Source organism: Lampetra fluviatilis, chromosome 45, assembly GCF_964198595.1.
Source record: "Lampetra fluviatilis chromosome 45, kcLamFluv1.1, whole genome shotgun sequence".
Taxonomy (NCBI): Eukaryota; Metazoa; Chordata; class Hyperoartia; order Petromyzontiformes; family Petromyzontidae; genus Lampetra; species Lampetra fluviatilis.
Genome location: NC_136319.1, coordinates 4,973,675 through 4,993,046, shown reverse-complemented (window position 1 = coordinate 4,993,046; position 19,372 = coordinate 4,973,675). Strand labels below are relative to the sequence as shown.

General features: G+C 54.1%; 1 protein-coding gene and 1 long non-coding RNA gene across 3 annotated transcripts in view; one reads left to right on the top strand and one right to left on the bottom strand.

Annotated features, from left to right (window-relative positions):
- Positions 1 to 19,372, bottom strand: part of LOC144947538 (papilin-like) — a 42,806-nt gene that overhangs the window by 8,623 nt on the left and 14,811 nt on the right. For both annotated transcript variants that reach the window (XM_078876760.1, XM_078876761.1), the window contains exons 2-4: positions 16,170 to 16,373; positions 14,755 to 14,940; positions 9,896 to 10,099 (exon numbers count right to left, since the gene is read on the bottom strand). In XM_078876760.1, coding sequence (XP_078732886.1) covers positions 9,896 to 10,099; positions 14,755 to 14,940; positions 16,170 to 16,373 — 594 coding nt within the window. The remainder of the gene's footprint in view (positions 1 to 9,895; positions 10,100 to 14,754; positions 14,941 to 16,169; positions 16,374 to 19,372) is intronic.
- LOC144947547 (uncharacterized) lies at positions 114 to 906 on the top strand. Its single transcript, XR_013640077.1, has 2 exons — positions 114 to 179; positions 802 to 906. It is a non-coding gene; the product is annotated as an uncharacterized LOC144947547 (long non-coding RNA).

The following is a 19,372-nucleotide window of genomic DNA, read 5'->3' as shown; positions in this document are numbered from 1 at the left end:
TCACGTAGAAATGTATGGCAGCCGAATGCTCTATAAATGCACGTTGATTATAAACGTGGAGCGGAAAACCCGGAGGAGCCGGAAAAAAATCCACACGACCACGGGGAGAGAAACTTCAAACTACAAATACACAGCAGGCGTCAGGGTCGGGATCGAACCCACGACCTCCTGTATACCAGGTGAGATAGCTAACATCTCGCCACCGCGGCACCACACTGTGGCACCCCGTTGCTTAACTTCCGTCGTAGAAACGATGGTTTATGCACCGTACATATTTGTCTCACCAATGTCGTGTTCAATCACATTTCTGGCTCAGCAATCATTGGAAGGACGTAATAAACCATTTCGGATCTTAAATGATTGTGTTCACGTTTACGGTGACTTTCAGACCGCAGTCAACTCACTGGCATTGACTATATATCTTTTATTCTCCACAGGGAATGGATTCTTTGCTCCGCTGGAAGTCTCCTATCACCACTCTCCCATTGACATAATTCGTTGCTTCCTCTTAGTACCTTTCACGCGACGGTCAATGGTATAGTGTATAGCAGATTGTATAATAATAAATAGTATAAAAGTGTAACGTTTAATATAATGTATAAGGTAATATATAGTATCATAATTGTATATTGAATATACAGCAGTGTGGTATATTGTAGGGTGGGTAGAATAATACATAGTGTAATATTACAATGTATAGTCTAAACATAAATAGTGCTGGTGGCAAGCGGGCGTTCTCATCACAAGCACGTGCTCAGGGGCTCATCAATTTGTGAATATGTGTTTGTTCGAAATGTTTAGCATATGTCATGCCGCCGCCACGAAGCCGTTCAGCAGGCGCCCCATCTACGACCTCGCCACCACCAAGCGACGGAGCCGACCCCGCGTCCCCCTCACCTCACCTCACATGAACACACCCGCACGCATTTCCCCCCCCCCCATAGAGCTCCGAGGGGAGGTCACCTGGCCGACCGGTTTTTATCCGAGAAGCCCTTATCGGGATTAAACTTTCACGGTTTCCGGCGACCAGGGAATTGGACGACCTCCCCCGATGCTACTTTGCACCGCGGCGCTGCGACCGGCCTTAAGATTGCAAGGTCGCAGCGAGGGGCCACTCGGCCACCGCGGGTGAAACGCATCCCACACACCCCACACACGCAAGTATCGACGGGGCAGGCAGAGGGAATAAGCATTGTGATGGAGGAGCATCATTAGAAAACACACAGCGCATCTGAATTGCATAATCAGGCACCCCCGCACAGGGAGCGGAGGGACGGCATAATTACGCTCGGGCACGCAGGCACCATTGTTAGGGGAGTTAAAGGATAAGGCTGTTAGTATGAGTAATCGGGAGAGCGGGGTCACGCGGGGAGCCGTGCACAAATTCCCACGGCGCACCTTTGTGACGGACGCCACCACATAAACTGCGATAATGGGGGGGCCTGCGTGAGAAAGGAATTGATTGGAATTTGCGCCGCGCAGGTTGAGCATTAATTAGCATATCAAAAGCGGATTGATTGGAATTTGCGCCGCACAGGTTGAGCATTACGTAGCATATCAAAAGCGCCCGGAACCGCGGTGCTCCTGCCAGAGGGTCGCAAGCCTATTGTCCAGAGCCACATTCCCTTTGAGGTAGGGAGGATAAATGGGGAGCGCAAATGGGAAATCGCTCTCTTACTCCTGCACCAGGCGACCAGACGCAGCTCCAGCTCTGCCTCCGGACGGCCGCGCGACGTGCCCCGACGGCATATAGGAAAAGCCACAGGACGACCGAATACTTCGACCCGTGAGTAGCAAGGTGACAGGGTATCGTAAGCCGATAAATAGAGAATAGGTCCAGGGGAAGTAGGATAGGCCAGCCTCGTCGACTCATATTGACATAACATTAAATTACCAGGTAGCAGATAATAAATAATTAATAGCGAAGCGTGGTCTCGCGTGATCTTGTCGTGCAGCGTGAGCGTGTGGGGGCGCGGGTGCACACAGTGGTTCGCCACGTGAGTGAGCGCTGCGCGGAGCTGAGCGCGTGGGTGAGCGTGTGTACGCAGTGGTTCTGTAGTGCTGCGGCTCGCCTCGGGGGAGCGCGGCGCAGAACGGTGCGAGAGTGGGTGTCGCGTGTGTTCACTCCGTGTGTGATACAGGTGCACGATCATAACGCGAATAGTCAGTGTGGAGTTGGAGCGCACGGAGCGGTGTGTGTGTGTGTGCGTACGTTCGCTCCGTGTGGGTCGCAGGTACGCGATTAGGAAAGGGAGGTATCGTGGTAGCGTAAAGGGGGACATAATACTACGCGGTATCCAACCATGCCTACTACGCGGACCCTCGGTGGAGGGGAATCCTCGGGCGACGGCTCCCACACCATGGGTGAGGAACCTAGCAGCGGGGGGGCGATTGATGATGTTAGCCCGGCCGTTAGCATTATCGAGGGAGGGATATCGGGGGCTAGCGACCCCCACATATTTGTGTCAGAAGTGGGATGATCCCCCGCACCCCCAAGGGAAAGAGGCCCCCCAACCCAGATTAAAATCAAATGCACATTTACGGGCAAAGGAATTCCATCATGGAAATCGTTTGCCCGCAGCATCAGAGGGGCTAAAAAAGTTAATGGGTGGTCAGATGAGGAGGCGTTGCAGCAGTTAGAGTTACATTTAGATGGGCGGGCAGCTGACTTTGTGGAAGCTTTGCCCGCAAGCGCACAAACTCAGTGAGAAAAATGAATGTGCGAACTCGAACGGCGCTTCGGCGCCTATGACGAGGAGGATGCGCAGGCGGCCTTAGAGGCACGCCGTCGCCAACCCGGCGAGGATCTGCGAGATTACGCCGAGGATGTACGCATGTTGACCCAGCTCGCGTACCCAGAGTACGAGGCCAAAATAATTGAGGGCCTCGCCGCCGGTAAAATCCAACGATATTTGGCACGCACCCCGTGGTGGCAGCCAAATGTAGACGGTGCACGCCTCTCCTTTAACACCCTCGTCGAGCACGTGCGCAAATGCGAGAAACTCTCGGGTGAGCGCGCGCAGCCTCGAGGGAGGGGACGAGAGTGCGCCGTGGCGAGCCTACTCTCCGACGAGGAGGAAGAGATCGCCATCGCAGTAAGGGGACGGGCAAGGGAGCCCCAGAGACCCAGCGAGACCACCCCAGGGTGGGTTGCCAGGTTACAGGCTGGCATAGGAGATATACGCGAGGAAGCGAATAAAAATATGACCAAGCTGCAGTCCTCCGTTGAGGCCATCCAGTCCTAGATGGGGGAGCTGCTCGCAACGGTGGGAGGGCTAACGGGAAGGGTAACCCAACTAGAGGTGGAGTCCAGGCAGCGACAAACTGGGAGAGGGAGCGGGAAGGGGGCCCACTACGGAGCCGCCCCCCCTCCCCGGGCATGTTATATGTGCGATCGCCGAGGGCATCTAGTGAGGGACTGTTCTGAAATCACCCGGGCTAGGCAGACGCGGGGGTTAAACTCCAATGCCCCCTAGAGAGCGGACCAACTAGGGGTGCAATCGACGCGGTCCCGATACAAATAGATGATGATGAGAATAATGGCGAGCGAGTGATCTCCACACAGGTTCCAGCAACAACGTCCACAGAAACGGTGACTCCTGGCGACTGGCTACGGGAGCTGGTGGTGGGGATCACTGGGGCCACGTCGCTGGTGAACAGGGAGGTAAACGGAGTGCGTACCCGAATCCTGCTGGACACGGGGGCGGTGGCCTCGCTCGTGAGCGCAGCGCACTGCAGCGCGATCGGGGTCGACGTGCGTCACCTGCAGGCACCGGACCGCGCGCTGCACACGGCGAGCAGAGCCGGAATGGGGCTGCTGGGGAGAGCCACCCTAGAGGTCCGCATAGGCAGTCAGGTGTGCACCCAGGAGTTCTACGTGTCGAGTGCGTTGTGTCACGAGTGTATCGCAGGTACCGACCTCTTATAAAAGCTGGGACTCAACGTGCAACCCCGCCAGCGATGCGCCACCATGGAGAGCAACGGCGAGCGGATACCGTTCCTGGGACGAGAACCAACGCGCCCCCGCTTCGCACCTGTGGCCGCTATCCTGGCGACGGCAGTCACCATCGGGCCGCTCACCGAGATGCTGGTGCCAGTGGCAACCTCCCCCACCGACCCCGCGCTCCGACCATCAGGGGAGGTAATGCTAACTCCTCACCCGGAATTGGCAAAACGGTATGGGGTCGTGGGATCCGCCACGTTGGTAAACACAGATGGGGACCGATTGTTTATGCGGATGTTTAACCCCCACAATACCCCAGCGATACTGCGACGGCGCACCCCGATAGCCACCGTACACCCCCTGCACGCACGCCACTCTAACGACTCGGTGTTCGCACTCTGGGCTGAGGACCCCGGTCGTCCTGAGGATGACCAGGACCTGGCCTGGCGAGTCGGCCCGATTCCCCGAGCCGAGGTCGTTCCCCTGCTCGACGCGTTACATGTACCATGGGCGGATTTACCTAAAGGAGAGGCCGATCGGCTGCGCGAGTTACTGCAGGAGTATGCCGACGTATTCAGTGAACACGACTCGGACGTGGGTCGGACCGACCTTGTTAAGCACCAAATTGACACCGGTGCAGCCCGACCCATTAAACTCCCTGCGTACCGAGTGGGCGCACCCGAACGCGCCCAAATCAAAGAGGCAGTTGGGGACATGCTTCGCGATAACATAATTCAGCCCTCGGCGAGCCCCTGGTCAGCCCCAGTGGTACTAGTAACGAAAAAGGATGGGTCAACCCGGTTCTGCGTCGATTACCGTAAACTGAATGCAGTCACGGTCGGCGATGCCTTCCCCATACCCCGCATCGACGACACCTTCGACAGCCTCGCCGGAGCGCAATATTTTTCCACCCTCGATCTCGCGTCCGGGTACTGGCAGGTGGAGATGGCGGAGGAGGATCGGCCGAAAACCGCATTTACCACCCCGATGGGGCTATTCGTGTTTCGAGTACTCCCGTTCGGACTCACCAATGCACCCGCGACGTTCCAGCGGCTGATGGAGTTGGTGATGCGGGGCTTGCAATGGGAACAGTGCCTGATTTACTTGGACGATGTGATAGTGTTCAGTAGATCTTTGTCTGAGCATTGGTCCAGGTTACGGGAGGTATTCCAGCGACTGCGAGCGGCTCATCTCAAGCTCAAGCCACGTAAGTGTTACATCGCACAACGCGAGGTGGGGTACCTCGGGCATCGCGTCAGCGAGGCAGGCGTGCACACCGATCCGGAGAAGGTACGCGCCGTAGTGGAGTGGCCACGGCCAAGGAATCTGACGGAGATCAGATCATTTTTGGGGCTCGCCACCTATTATCGTCGATTTGTAAAGGGATTCAGCGAGATTGCACGCCCTCTCACCCAACTCACCTCCCCTAAGCACCCCTATCAGTGGACGGGGGCCTGCCAGACGGCCTTCACCACTCTCAAAGATCACCTCACCCACGCCCCCACCCTCGCTTTCCCCGATTTTACCACCGATTTTATTTTGGACACCGACGCCTGCAGCAGCGGGCTGGGCGCGGTGTTGTCACAGGTACAGGATGGGACGGAACGAGTCATCGCGTACGCCAGCCGGACCTTGAGTGGGGCCGAGCTGAACTATTGCGTGACCCGCCAAGAGTTGTACGCCGTGATTTTCGCATGCAAACAGTTCCGGCCGTATTTGTACGGCAGGAGATGTCGCGTACGCACTGACCATTATGCTCTGCAGTTCCTTCTTACATTCAAGGAGCCGCGGGGGCAGATGGCCCGGTGGTTGGCGCAGTTGCAGGAGTACAACCTGCAAATAGAGTATCGGGCTGGCCGGACGCATGCAAACGCGGACGCCTTGTCGAGGCGACCCACGGTGTACGCCGAGACAAGGGCGGAGGAGGCCTGCCCGTGTTTCACGGGGGGACGCTGCCGGCAGGCAACGGACCCCCGAGAGGCCGCGGCCACTGACCCCCCCCCCAGCGAGAGAGAGTGCAGTGTGCGCCACAGAGACCCTCACAGGTGGCACTGAGGATCCCGTCGACCGCCCGGCAAGCGCGGGACCCGCGGCTCGGGACCCGATCGGACGGATCCAGGAGGACGTCGGCTGCGCCTTCCCGGGCCTAAACGACGAGCAGCTGAGACAGACCCAGCAGCGAGATCCGGATCTGGCGGCAGTGGAGGCGGCACTGCGGGAGGAAAAGAGCGCCCTACCAGGACCCTGGAGCGGTTTGTATGCCCGGTTGTGTGTGCAGAACGGAGTGGTACGGGAGTTAACCGAGGCCGGCCAGCCGGGGTGCATCTGTGTTCCTGCCCAGGTGCGACCCCAGCTGCTACGGCTGGTGCATGACCACCCACTCGGGGGCCACGATGGGGAACGACGCACGCGAGAGACCCTGCGTCGCCAGTATCTCTGGCCCAAATTGGCACAAGACGTGGCGGCCTGGGTACAGGGCTGCCGCGCCTGTCAGCAGTGCGGGCCGAAACCGGCACGATACCAGGTACCCCTAAGGCCGTTCCGCGTCAGCCGCACGAATCAGCTGGTCGGGATCGACCTACAGGGGCCATTCCCGCGATCCCATCGAGGCAACCAGTATATCCTGGTCGCAGTAGAGTATTTCACCCGCTACCCCGTGGCAGTGGCCATCCCTGATAAAACGGCCTTGGTGGTGGCCCGGGCATTTGTGGAACATTACGTACTGAAGCACGGGTCCCAGAACGAGTCCTCACCGACCAGGGTAGCGAGTTCGAGGCCGAGCTGTTCCAGGCACTGTGCCGAGAATTCGGAATCCAGAAGGACCGAACCACAGCGTACCACCCCCAAGCGAACGGTATGGTAGAGCGCATGAATCAGACCCTAGCGGGGAAACTCAAACGTATGGCCGTCGCAAATCAACGGGATTGGGACGAACACCTCCCCTACGCCCTTTTCGCCTATGCCACCACCGTACACACGTCGACGGGACAAACCCCGTTTTTAATGATGTTCGGCCGCGAGTCTCGTTTACCCGCAGATCTGCTATTCGGCGTCCCTTCCCCCCAGCCGGAGGAGGGAAGCCGCCCCGTGGAACACCTGTTGGAGACCCTGCGAGAAGCCCGAGGCCGAGCATACCCGCAAGGGGAAGCCGCGCATCGGCGGCAGGAACAGGGCACACGACCCCGCATGGAACCCCCCTTATTCCTGACAGGCGCTAAGGTGTGGCTACACACCCCTCGCGTCGGGGCCGGGCAGGTGGGGAAACTGACGACCTACTGGCGGGGACCCTGGACCGTGGTGCGACAGATCTCCCCCTGGACGGTACTAATTTATGGCGGGAAGAGGGATCGAGAGACGGTGGTCAACGTCCGCCGCTTAAAACCGCGAGAGAGAACCCCGTCACCCGAAGGCCCCGAAATCCCGGAGTACCCGCACCCCTCGTGTTGGGGGGCCTCGCACCCTACATGGGCCTTGCCGGGCCCACGAGACGCCCCGATCCAGTCAGGAGACGACGCGGACGACGGCCCCTAAACCCTTCCGCTTCTGAGTTTGTACCCCAGCCCGCAGGTACCGAGGTACAGGGAGAGCCGCTGGAGTGGAGGAGGAGGCCGCCGCAGGAGCTGCAGAGGACGGAGCCACCCGCCCCGAGACCAGCCACGAGGTCCGGACGGACCCCCCGGACCCCGCAGCGTTTCCTCGTGGGCGCGGCTCAAGCAAGGTGCTCCAGTCAACCCGGGACGGGGACCAGCACCTCGGGGGGCTATGTCATGACGCCGCCACGAAGCCGTTCAGCAGGCGCCCCATCTACGACCTCGCCACCACCAAGCGACGGAGCCGACCCCGCGTCCCCTTCACCTCACCTCACATGAACACACCCGCACGCATTTCCCCCCTCCCCCATAGAGCTCCGAGGGGAGGTCACCTGGCCGACCGGTTTTTATCCGAGAAGCCCTTATCGGGATTAAACTTTCACGGTTTCCGGCGACCAGGGAATTCGACGACCTCCCCCGACGCTACTTTGCACCGCGGCGCTGCGACCGGCCTTAAGATTGCAAGGTCACAGCGAGGGGCCACTCGGCCACCGCGGGTGAAACGCATCCCACACACCCCACACACGCAAGTATCGACGGGGCAGGCAGAGGGAATAAGCATTGTGATGGAGGAGCATCATTAGAAAACACGCAGCGCATCTGAATTGCATAATCAGGCACCCCCGCACAGGGAGCGGAGGGACGGCATAATTACGCTCGGGCACACAGGCACCATTGTTAGGGGAGTTAAAGGATAAGGCTGTTAGTATGAGTAATCGGGAGAGCGGGGTCACGCGGGGAGCCGTGCACAAATTCCCACGGCGCACCTTTGTGACGGCCGCCGCCGCATAAACTGCGATAATGGGGGGGCCTGCGTGAGAAAGGGATTGATTGGAATTTGCGCCGCGCAGGTTGAGCATTAATTAGCATATCAAAAGCAGATTGATTGGAATTTGCGCCGCGCAGGTTGAGCATTAAGTAGCATATCAAAAGCGCCCGGAACCGCGGTGCGCGTGCCAGAGGGTCGCGAGCCTATTGTCCAGAGCCACATTCCCCTTGAGGTAGGGAGGATAAATGGGGAGCGCAAAGGGGAAATCGCTCTCTTACTCCTGCGCCAGGCTCCAGCTCTGCCTCCGGACGTCCGCGCGACGTGCCCCGACGGCATAGAGGAAAAGCCACAGGACGACCGAATACTTCGACCCGTGAGTAGCAAGGTGACAGGGTATCGTAAGCCGATAAATAGAGAATAGGTCCAGGGGAAGTAGGATAGGCCAGCCTCGTCGACTCATACTGACATAACATTAAATTACCAGGTAGCAGATAATAAATCATTAATAGCGAAGCGTGGTCTCGCGTGATCTTGTCGTGCAGCGTGGGCGTGTGGGGGCGCGGGTGCACACAGTGGTTCGCCACGTGAGTGAGCGCTGCGCGGAGCTGAGCGCGTGGGTGAGCGTGTGTACGCAGTGGTTCTGTAGTGCTGCGGATCGCCTCGGGGGAGCGCGGCGCAGAGCGGTGCGAGAGTGGGTGTCGCGTGTGTTCACTCCGTGTGTGATACAGGTGCACGATCATAACGCGAGTAGTCAGTGTGGAGTTGGAGCGCACGGAGCGGTGTGTGTGTGTGTGCGTACGTTCGCTCCGTGTGGGTCGCAGGTACGCGATTAGGAAAGGGAGGTATCGTGGTAGCGTTAAGGGGGACATAATACTACGCGGTATCCAACCATGCCTACTACGCGGACCCGCGGTAGAGGGGAATCCTCGGGCGACGGCTCCCACACCATGGGTGAGGAACCTAGCAGTGGGGGGGCGATTGATGATGTTAGCCCGGCCGTTAGCATTATCGAGGGAGGGATCTCGGGGGCTAGCGACCCCCACACATACTTCCCAACATGTAACAAACCTGAAATTTGGCATGTGGGTAGCTTGCAGACTGTACACCATGCAAAAAGTATAAAAATAGACTGTTGTATTTGGGGGGGGGGTGGGCGCAATAATGGATATATTTGCACGACAAGTGAGCGGTGACGTCACATCTGTGATGTCACCCGCATGCTGCAGCGTTACGCAGTGTGCCTGCTGACGTCACGCATCCCCCCCCCCGCACCCTCCACGTAGGCCATGTATTAATCCAAGACAAAAATCCAAGTCTCGGGCGAAGCCGGGTAGTAAAGCTAGTATAAGTTATAGTATTCTGACCCTGTGGGCTAAATTCTATGATTTTAGAAGAAACACAATATCTCGCCCTGGCACATGGGGCCCTCCAGCACGTGAGGCAACCAGGTGTTACGTATGTACTCTACATTGAACTTCTTTCACGCAATGCGCAGCCGACCCCGCTAATCGGATTGTGCGGGGGAAGCTCAACAAACTGCCTGCGCGCCCGTTTCCCTCGATAGCAGGCGGCGGTGTGGGTGTGGGCACCTACTCTGCACTGTTTTGCAGGCAATGCGGCACTCCGTTTCTGTCTCGAAGTTGTTGTCGTTGCCGTCGCAGCCGCCATAGTAGAACTTCTGGCAGCGCTGCGTGAGGCGGTTGTAGAAGTAGCGTGGGATGTGGGCCTTGCAGGGCCCAATCTCTCTGTCCATCTTGCAGATGGCGGGTATGGAAAGCTCATCATCGCTCTCGTTGCCTGCAGGGAGAACGAGGAGGAACCTATAACAAAAAACTATTTTGTACGCGCATGTTTACGTTGAACTTCTTTTGAACCATGCGTTGCCAACCGTGATAATCGGAGTTAAGGGCCCACTGAGCTGAATACCTCTTCAGACGCGACCTGACCACCACAAATGATAGCGTAACAAAGTAGCAGCTTCTCACGTAGAAATGTATGGCAGCCGAATGCTCTATAAATGCACGTTAATTATAAACGTGGAGCGGAAAACCCGGAGAAAAACCCACACGACCACTGGGAGAGAAACTTCAAACTACAAATATACAGCAGGCGTCAGGGTCGGGATCGAACCCACGACCTCCTGTATACCAGGTGAGATAGCTAACATCTCGCCACCGCGGCACCACTCTAACCACTGTGGCACCCCGGGACTTAACTCCCGTCGTAGAAACGATGGTTTATGCACCGTACATATTTGTTTCACCAATGTCGTGTTCAATCACAATGCCGCAGGTGACAACAACACGCTCACCAGCCCAGCCACTCAGTCACCGATGCAGTTCAAGACGCTGCTTCTCTTTCTGCGTCTTCCCTCGCAGTGCTCGACTGTGAAATTCCCTCCTTCCACCATCGTCTCTGTTGCTGATATATATATTAATAATGATTGGCCTTGCTCGATTGAACAAACACGTTAAACAAGTATTTATTACAATTTTGGCAAGTGCTGTTGGTTGCTGGCCGTTTTAATATTTTAGGTCAATGCTCAGCCTCTGTGTTGAAAAAAAACGTGCGGTATTCATGACATTCTTAGAGCTATCGTGAAGGCTCATCCATAAATTACATCATTGGTCAAGTTCATTGTGGAATGACGCACAAACATGTTTCAACTAAATCGGTAGCAGTGTAACAACATATTTTCTCTCCATGTGTGTCTTTGAGTTCAACGTACGATAATTTTACTTTTAAGATCATACCCCAGTGAGAGTCGCCGAATTCTCTGGATTATTGCATGTTTGTTTGTGCGACCCTATCTAAATTACATTATTGACACAGAGCACAAGTTTGAGGTGCATCTTACTCGCTGGTGAATATTATAGTAATTTGAAAGATACAATATGTACGTGCTCACGTCTCTCTTCACAATCTTTCTCTTGGCAGGTATATAAATGTTTTGTGGGAGCCGTGCGGGAGAGGAATTTGTGCGGCGGCTTTCACTGAAGCAATCGATGAAGGAAAACACCAACGCGTGCCTTTAAGGAGGTTCAGTTTACACGCTAAGCAACAATACTGATGAACTGTCACATGTGAGCGTCGCAATTTAATTCAGGAATCGATTATTATTTTTCTGTTTGCCTGGTCTGTAACGTCTCGCTCGTACTGTCTTCGTCGTAGGTTTCGTTTCGTTTTGTTCCATCTCATTCACTTCCATGAGCCTCCAGATAACTTTTGCAAATCATCAGTATGTTACATAAAAAAAATGTAAAGGTGTAGCTCCGCAATTGTTTGCTCATGCCACAGCTGGCAGAAGGCCCTCCGGTTAGAGGGAGCTCTAGAGAGTCCTTCTAGACCAGAGGTCGGCAATGAAAATTCGGTAAAAAAAAAACCCTCGATATTTCAAGAGCCGCAACGCGACGTGAATACGAGACGGTGGGGTCCTTAATAAACAACGTCACGACGCAGTCCTCAAAGAGCCGCATTCGTCTCCGGAGCCGCAGCGTGCAAACCCCTGACTTAGACGGTATATTGGCCTACTCTTTCACGCTGGCCAGATGCCGTGGAAGATGCGGTACTACTCGCAATTTCCCCCATCCACACGCGACCTTTTTTTTCCGCTGGGTAAACAAGAGGCGGGGATATTGAGGAAACTTACATCGTTGTTTCAACTGCTGCGCCGGGAATTAAAATGGAAAAAGGCGTTCTCTGCATTGCACGTCCAGTGTGCTGAATATTACACCATCCATGTAATTTCTATCAATCATAAATGGTCGCACGGAAATTTTAACCAGCGAAACAAATCATTACATTCCTTGCGAATAGTGTCCCAACCGCAGCTGGTGACAATTCATTGGCGTGAATGCAGCCACTAAATGTATCTGGCAGACCCAGGGGAAGCAATTCGACCACTTTTCTCTCAGGGTACGACATCAATTGCATCTGGCAAAACGTCAAAAACAGCTAATCTGAACGCACGTTGATTCTAAATGTGGAGGGAAAATTGGAAGACCCGGACAAAATCCACGCGACCACGGGGAGAGAGAGACACGCAAACTCCAAATATATAACAGGCGTCAGGGTCGAGATCGAACCCATCACCCTCCTGCATGCCAGGCGTGGCAATAAACATCTCACCACCGCGGCACCATTCCTTGCACCGAGGATTTGATTCCTTGCACCCGAAGGAACTTCGCAATGACACATACGGGGCTTGATTTCTCACGGAATATTTTCATATATTTTAAGGACCCACAAAACCCCCTCCTCCCCCTACCTTGTACCACCCCCACCACCCTGAGGAAGAGGTGAGGCCTCAGGAAGCAGGGAAATATTTTCTATAACCCAGCCCAGGACGGCTCTGGCCGAAATTAAGCCGCCCTGGGCACGCCTACGTTCAACCACGTGCCCCTACAAACTCGATCAGCATGTGGTTAGTACGGAACATTAAGACATGACAGGCAGGGTTTCGGGTATTTTTCTTTCCATTCAAGCAGTAACAGTGCCATACTCTTTGATTCTTTCGGTAAAGTCACGAAAGAACCAAAGAGTATGGATTCCTGCAGTCACAAAAGCTTCAAATCAAGATAGTAACAGTGCCAACCTAAGCAACTGACCTTTTGGCTTATGAGAAGAAAAAGGGGGGGGGGGGCAGAGGGCGATGGGGAAGAAAAAAACATCAGAATCAGAATATTTAGTTAGACTGGAGAAGTACAATGAGCTATGAAGCTCTTTTTCACAGACGCCCAGTAAAAGGGGCGCTGCAGCGTTGTCCGAATGAGAAAGACCGATTCACTCTGAGCAATACATCGGTGTCTATTGATCCCACCACTCCTCTTCAGCGGAACAGTAGAGAGAATACAAAGTAAAATAATCGATTTCACGTGGCCTCGTCGTCAATATCAAGTAGTCATCGTGGCCAAAGCCATCGATGCCACCACCACCGCTACCGCACCTCATCGCCAGCACCTTCCACCTTCCACCTGATTCCACAGCTGATGCACAGTCGACACGTGACCTCCAATATCTGCCCTGACAGTAGAAAAATTACAACTTAAAATACTTTTTTCATGTTACCAGGTAAGGCCCACTGAGCTCTAAAGCTATTTTTAAGAATTCTAGATTTGAAGCTTTCGTGACTGCAATGATTCATATTCTTACGGGTTTTTTGGTAAAGTCACGTAGGTAAAAAAAGAAAATTAAAATTAATAAAAGTAAAATAAAAATAAAATAAAAATCACGACGTTTCGGAGGTAACACAAGCTTCCGTCTTCAGGTGGAACCGTCACAGCACGCTTGCTGTATCAAGTAAATGAGAAATTTCAAGAGATCCGACCTTGTATATATACTGGTTGAGGGGGGAGGAGCCAGGGTAGGCCCCTGGATAGGAGTTTTTTTTTAAGAAGTGACCTGGCCGCCACAAATGATAGCTCGACAAATTGGCTTATCGCACGGAAATGTATAGCAACCAAATACTCTAAATGCGTGATGTCGATTCAAAATGTAGAGGGAAAAATCGGAGGAGCCGGAAAAATATCCACACGACCACAGGGAGAGAGACACTCAAACTCCAAATATATACGGCAGGCGTCAGTGTCGGGATCAAACCCACGATCTCCTGCATACCAAGCGAGGGACTTACATCTCGCCACCGCGGCCCCCCCCCCCTTTCCCGTGCCATGTGCTCTTTGGTTTTTCCCTCGGTCGCGGCACTCACGTGGTGGAGACCACCCCAACGTGTGGCCCTCTCCCACCCTCTACGCACGTCCCACCGAGTGCATCTGCTTTTGTCTCACGGCCTTGCAAAAGCATCAATGAACACGCAAGCTCGTACCACATGTCACCTCCCCACCCCCCGCCGTGTGACGATGATAAACCTCGCACGCTCCGCAGTGTGCACAAATGCAATAGTTCGAACTTCGGGTCAACTCCTCTGTTCCCATCAGTGCCACGAACCTAACTAATCATGTGCGGTGCAGTTTCCTGTTGATCCAAATTGATTGCCGTGATCCAAACCCTCCCCCCGACCTTATCAAGTTTCCACCGTGTACCAGCGCATGATCAGTGGCCAGGGGCGCAGTCCCATGGTGGGAGTTGGGGGGGTGTCCTACTCGTGAAAACTTCCCCGTGGTTATCGGTTAGATTCCAGATAGGGTCGGTAAAGTTGGCCCCCACCCTCGCTTCGTCAAGGACAAGTGGAGTTCCACCGCAACTCCAACAGCAACTCCTGGCCATTGACTCAGTACTAACCCCCGCTGGTCGTGGACTCCCCCGTGTATGGAAAGGTTCCATCGGTAGCACAATCGGCATTTGCCTCGCTGTAACGGAAGAGTTAAAAAATGAAAACGCACAATTTTTTTTTTTTTCTAAAATGGCGCAGGGCGTCTCTTTGTTCCGTACGTATTTTAAAACGCGTCAAAGCTCCGTCAGGCCGCACGCGTGGGGCCCAGCGGGGCACGGACCTCTGGTCTTGTGGCACTTGCAGCTCTCCACGCACTCCTCGGTCGTGTGGAAGTTGTTGTCGTTGCCTCCGCAGCCGCCGTAGATGAAGCTCTCGCACTGGCCCGTGGTCATGTTGTAGAAGTGACGCGGGAAGGCGGCCTTGCAGTTGCCAGTCTCCGGCTCAAAGCGGCACTTCTTGGGCACCTCTGCAGTGGGGGGGGGGGGGGGGGGGGGTGGTGGAGACACGGCGGGGAGTTTAAACTTTAAACACCGACGTGCAAGGGCAATGACGATGGCGGGGCGTGCAGATGAATGTCGCAGTGGGACTAACTTCTATGGCACATGCCGTGATGGATACTTCAAGATTGGATGTTCAGTGCTCGCCCGAGCTGCTTTGGTTTCTGGTGACCAAACGAATACATGATGAGGTCGCACTCATTACGCACAAAGTGCTCACCACAAAGGAACCACGATACCTTGCTGATCTCGTCAAGGAGCATAACCATCGCGAAAACTCTGATCATCCTCGCAGCGGATTTTGGCTAACCAAGACGGTCACCGCATCACGTGCTTTCAGATGCAGCCGTCTGGAATGCTCTTTCATCCGATATTAGTAAGCCAATGGACGTATGCACTTTCAAATCTAGTTTGTAAACTAATTTCTTTAGAACTGCTTTTTTTGTGTTTAGTGGGTTGTCCTTCCCCCGCACCTCTGATTAACACTGTTGTCTACGTAAGGTGCGAAACAAGTTCAACAAACATAAATAGTGCTGGTGGCAAGCGGGCGTTCTCATCACAACGACGTGCTCAGTGGCTCATCAATTTGTGAATATGTGTTTGTTCAAAATGTGTTGCATACTTCTCAACATGCAAAAAACCTGAAATTTGGCATGTGGGTAGCTTGCAGACTATACACCATGCAAAAAGTATAAAAATAGACTTTTATATATTTTTTTTTTTGGGGGGGGGGGGGGCGCAATAATGGATATATTTGCACGGCAAGTGAGCGGTGACGTCACATCTGTGATGTCACCCGCATGCGGCAGCGTTACGCAGTGTGCCTGCTAACGTCACGCATTACCCCCCCCACCCTCCGCGTAGGCCATGTATTAATCCAAGACAAGAATCCAAGTCTCGGGCGAAGCCGGGTAGTAAAGCTAGTATAAGATATAGTATTCTGACCCCGTGGGCCAAATTCTATGGGTTAGGAAAAAACACAATATCTCGCCCTGGCACGTAGGGCCCTTCGGCATGTGTGGCCCTCCAGCACGTGAGGCAACCAGGGGTTACGTACGTACTCTATACTCTACATTGAACTTCTTTCACGTCATGCGCAGCCGACCCCGCTAATCGGATTGTGCGGGGGAAGCTCAACAAACTGCCTGCGCGCTCGTTTCCCTCGATAGCCGGCGGCGGTGTTTGTGTGGGCACCTACTCTGCACTGTTTTGCAGGCGATGCGGCACTCCGTTTCTGTCTTGAAGTTGTTGGCGTTGCCGTCGCAGCCGCCAAAGATGAACTTCTGGCAGCGCTGCGTGTAGCGGTTGTAGAAGTAGCGTGGGACGTGGGCCTCGCAGGGCCCAATCTCTCTGTCCATCGTGCAGATGGCGCGTATGGAAAGCTCATCATCGCTCTCGTCGCCTGCAGGGAGAACGGGGAGGACCCAATAACAATAACTATTTTGTACGTGCATGTTTACGTTGAACTTCTTTCGAACCATGCATTGCCAACCGTGATAACACTGGTCAACAAAAAAAAATCTGGCCTGGACTTTTGCAGCTGTTTTAGACTAATTTCAGGGTGCTGATTCCAAATCTGATCTCAGATTTGCACTATCACATTTCATTTTTATGCTATCGGCATACCCCATTTTCATTGATTTTACCCGAAATTAACTCTTTCACTTATGATTGCAAGTTGTTGCGAGTCAGTGACTGCTTTAGTGTTAAAATATTTTGCTGTATTTTTAGGATAGTGTGTTTATAATATCATTTTATGTAGATATCCAGATTTATTTAATATTTTTCTTCTGCAGTTTTTATTGAAAATGCAATATTTGATATTTCAAAAACTGATGCCAGATTTGGAATCAGCACCCCAATATTACCTTAAAACCGTTGGAATACCTAATGCCAGAAAAAGTGTGTTGACCAGTGTAATCGGAGTTAAGGGCCCACTGAGCTGAATACCTCTTGAGACGCGACCTGACTGCCACAAATTATAGCGTAACGAAGTGGCGGCTTATAACGTAGAAGTGCATGGCAGCCGAATGCTCTATAAATGCACGTTGATTCTAAATGTAGAGTGTAAAACCCGCAGGACCCGGAGAAAAATCCACACGACCACGGGGAGAGAAACTGCAAATATACAGCAGGCGTCAGGGTCGGGATCGGGATCGAACTCACGACCTCCTGCATACCAGGTGAGCTAGCTAACATCTCGCCACCGCGGCACCATTCTAACCACTGTGGCACCCCGGGGCTTAACTCCCGTCGTAAAAACGATAGTTTATGCACCGTACTTATTTGTTTCACCAATGTCGTGTTCAATCACAATGCCGCAGGTGACAACAACACGCTCACCCGCCCAGCCACTCAGTCACTCATGCAGGTCAAGACGCTGCTTCTCTTTCTGCTTCTTCCCTCGCAGTGCTCGACTGTGGAATTCCCTCCTTCCACCATCGTCTCTGTTGCTGATATATATTTTAATAATGATTGGCCTTGCTCGATTGAACAAACACGTTAAACAAGTTTTTATTACAATTTTGGCAAGTGCTGTTGGTTGCTGGCCGTTTTAATGTTTTGGGTCAATGCTCAGCCTCTGTGTTGAAAAAATGCGTGCGGTATTCATGGTATTCTTAGAGCTATCGTGAAGGCTCATCCATAAAACACATTCCTGCGGAGGGAGCTGGTAGCAACGTTGGGTTGCTCGATCAATGGCCAGGGTCAATGGCGGCGCGTTGTATTTCGCAAATATGCCCGACTGTGAGGGCGGGCACAAGCCGGCGTGAGTAGGTTAAACGTGGAATTTTATAAGGGCACCACGGGGTGAGCAGCCCTTCCCGACCCAGCCCCACCCCTCCCACCCCCCACCCAGCCCCCCCCACCCAGCCCCTCCTCACCCTCCCCACCCAGCCCCTCCCCACCCTCCCCACCCAGCCCCTCCCCACCCAGCCCCACCCTCCCCACCCAGCCCCTCCCCACCCTCCCCTCCCCACCCAGCCCCTGCCTGCACGACGGACACAATAATCCCCTGTGGGCTGGTGTAACCAGGAGGTTCCTACCAGTATTACTTCATTGGTCAAGTTCATTGTGGAATGACGCACAAACATGTTTCAACTAATTCGGTAGCAGTGTAAGAACATATTTTCTCTCCATGTGTGTCTTTGAGTTCAACGTATGATAATTTTACTTTTAAAATCATACCCCAGTGAGAGTCGCCGCATTCTCTGGATTATTGCATGCTTGTTTGTGCGACCCTATTTAAATTACAATATTGACACAGAGCACAAGTTTGGGGTGCGTCTTACTCGCTGGTGAATATGTAATGCGGGCGTAAACGGCTTCGCGGATATGACGTCATGGGGGGAGGAGTTAGGTCACGTGGGTGAGAGGGGTGAGGTCTTAAGGGAGAGATACCGGAAGAGACGGGAGAGTGTGGGAGACGGAGTTAGAGTGAGGCCACGCAGGGCGGAGGTCGAGGAGTGGCGAGATCGCCACACACACGGGGGAGTAAGACTTGGCACCGTCGGCCAGCGGTGACCAAGCGCGGAGGAACGACGGGCAGCAGTGGAGCTGCAGTAAGAGCAGCGATGGAGCTGCAGTGAGCGCAGCCGGAGGACTGCACAAGGGGTCTGCAGCGGAGCTGCAGAGGTGTGGAGGCTACGAGAGCGAGGGCAGCTACGGAGCTGCCAAGGGGAGAGCTCTGAGCGAGGGCAGTGCGGGAAAAGTGTAAGAACCCTAATAAAGGACGACGGAGACAGAACCAGGATCGAGTCCCTTATTACACTGGTGTCATAAGTGAAACGGCATGTCAAAACAGCTCAGAAGAAAGAATATTCCTGTGCGAGCTCGTCACGCCGAGGACGGCGTTGGGGGGAGCCGATGGAGGTCCACAGGTCGCTGCCTTGCCTCCGCTGTCGGCGCCATTGACCACGCGGCAAGAAGACGCCATCTTGGGCATGGCAGGAGAAGAACGGCGGGAAGCCGCCATCTTGCGCTCTCCGCGGCGAGAGGCCGCCATCTTGAACACGCGGCGATGCGACGCCATTTTTAATATGCCGCCTGGTGAGTCATCGGAGGAGGACGGTGCAACAAGGAGTCACAGTCATCTCACGACCGTCAAAGAATTCTCCATCGGGGGCGATTGGAGTGCTTTCGCCTGCCGATTTCTGGCGGCGGTACGCTCAGCGAGGTGGACGGACGCTGAGGTGTTGGAGGTTTTACCGACTCTTCTCGATGACGAGTCGGTGAGATTCTTCCGCTCCATCAAGGCGGAGAAGAAGAAAACATTGAGAGGAGTTTTCGACGAGATGGCAGATGCATATGAGCCACCGGATGACGCTCATCGCCGGTTTGTTCAACGTCAGCGAGCACCCGAGGAGTCGCCGGTGGCATACAGGGGTGCGGTATTGGAGTTGG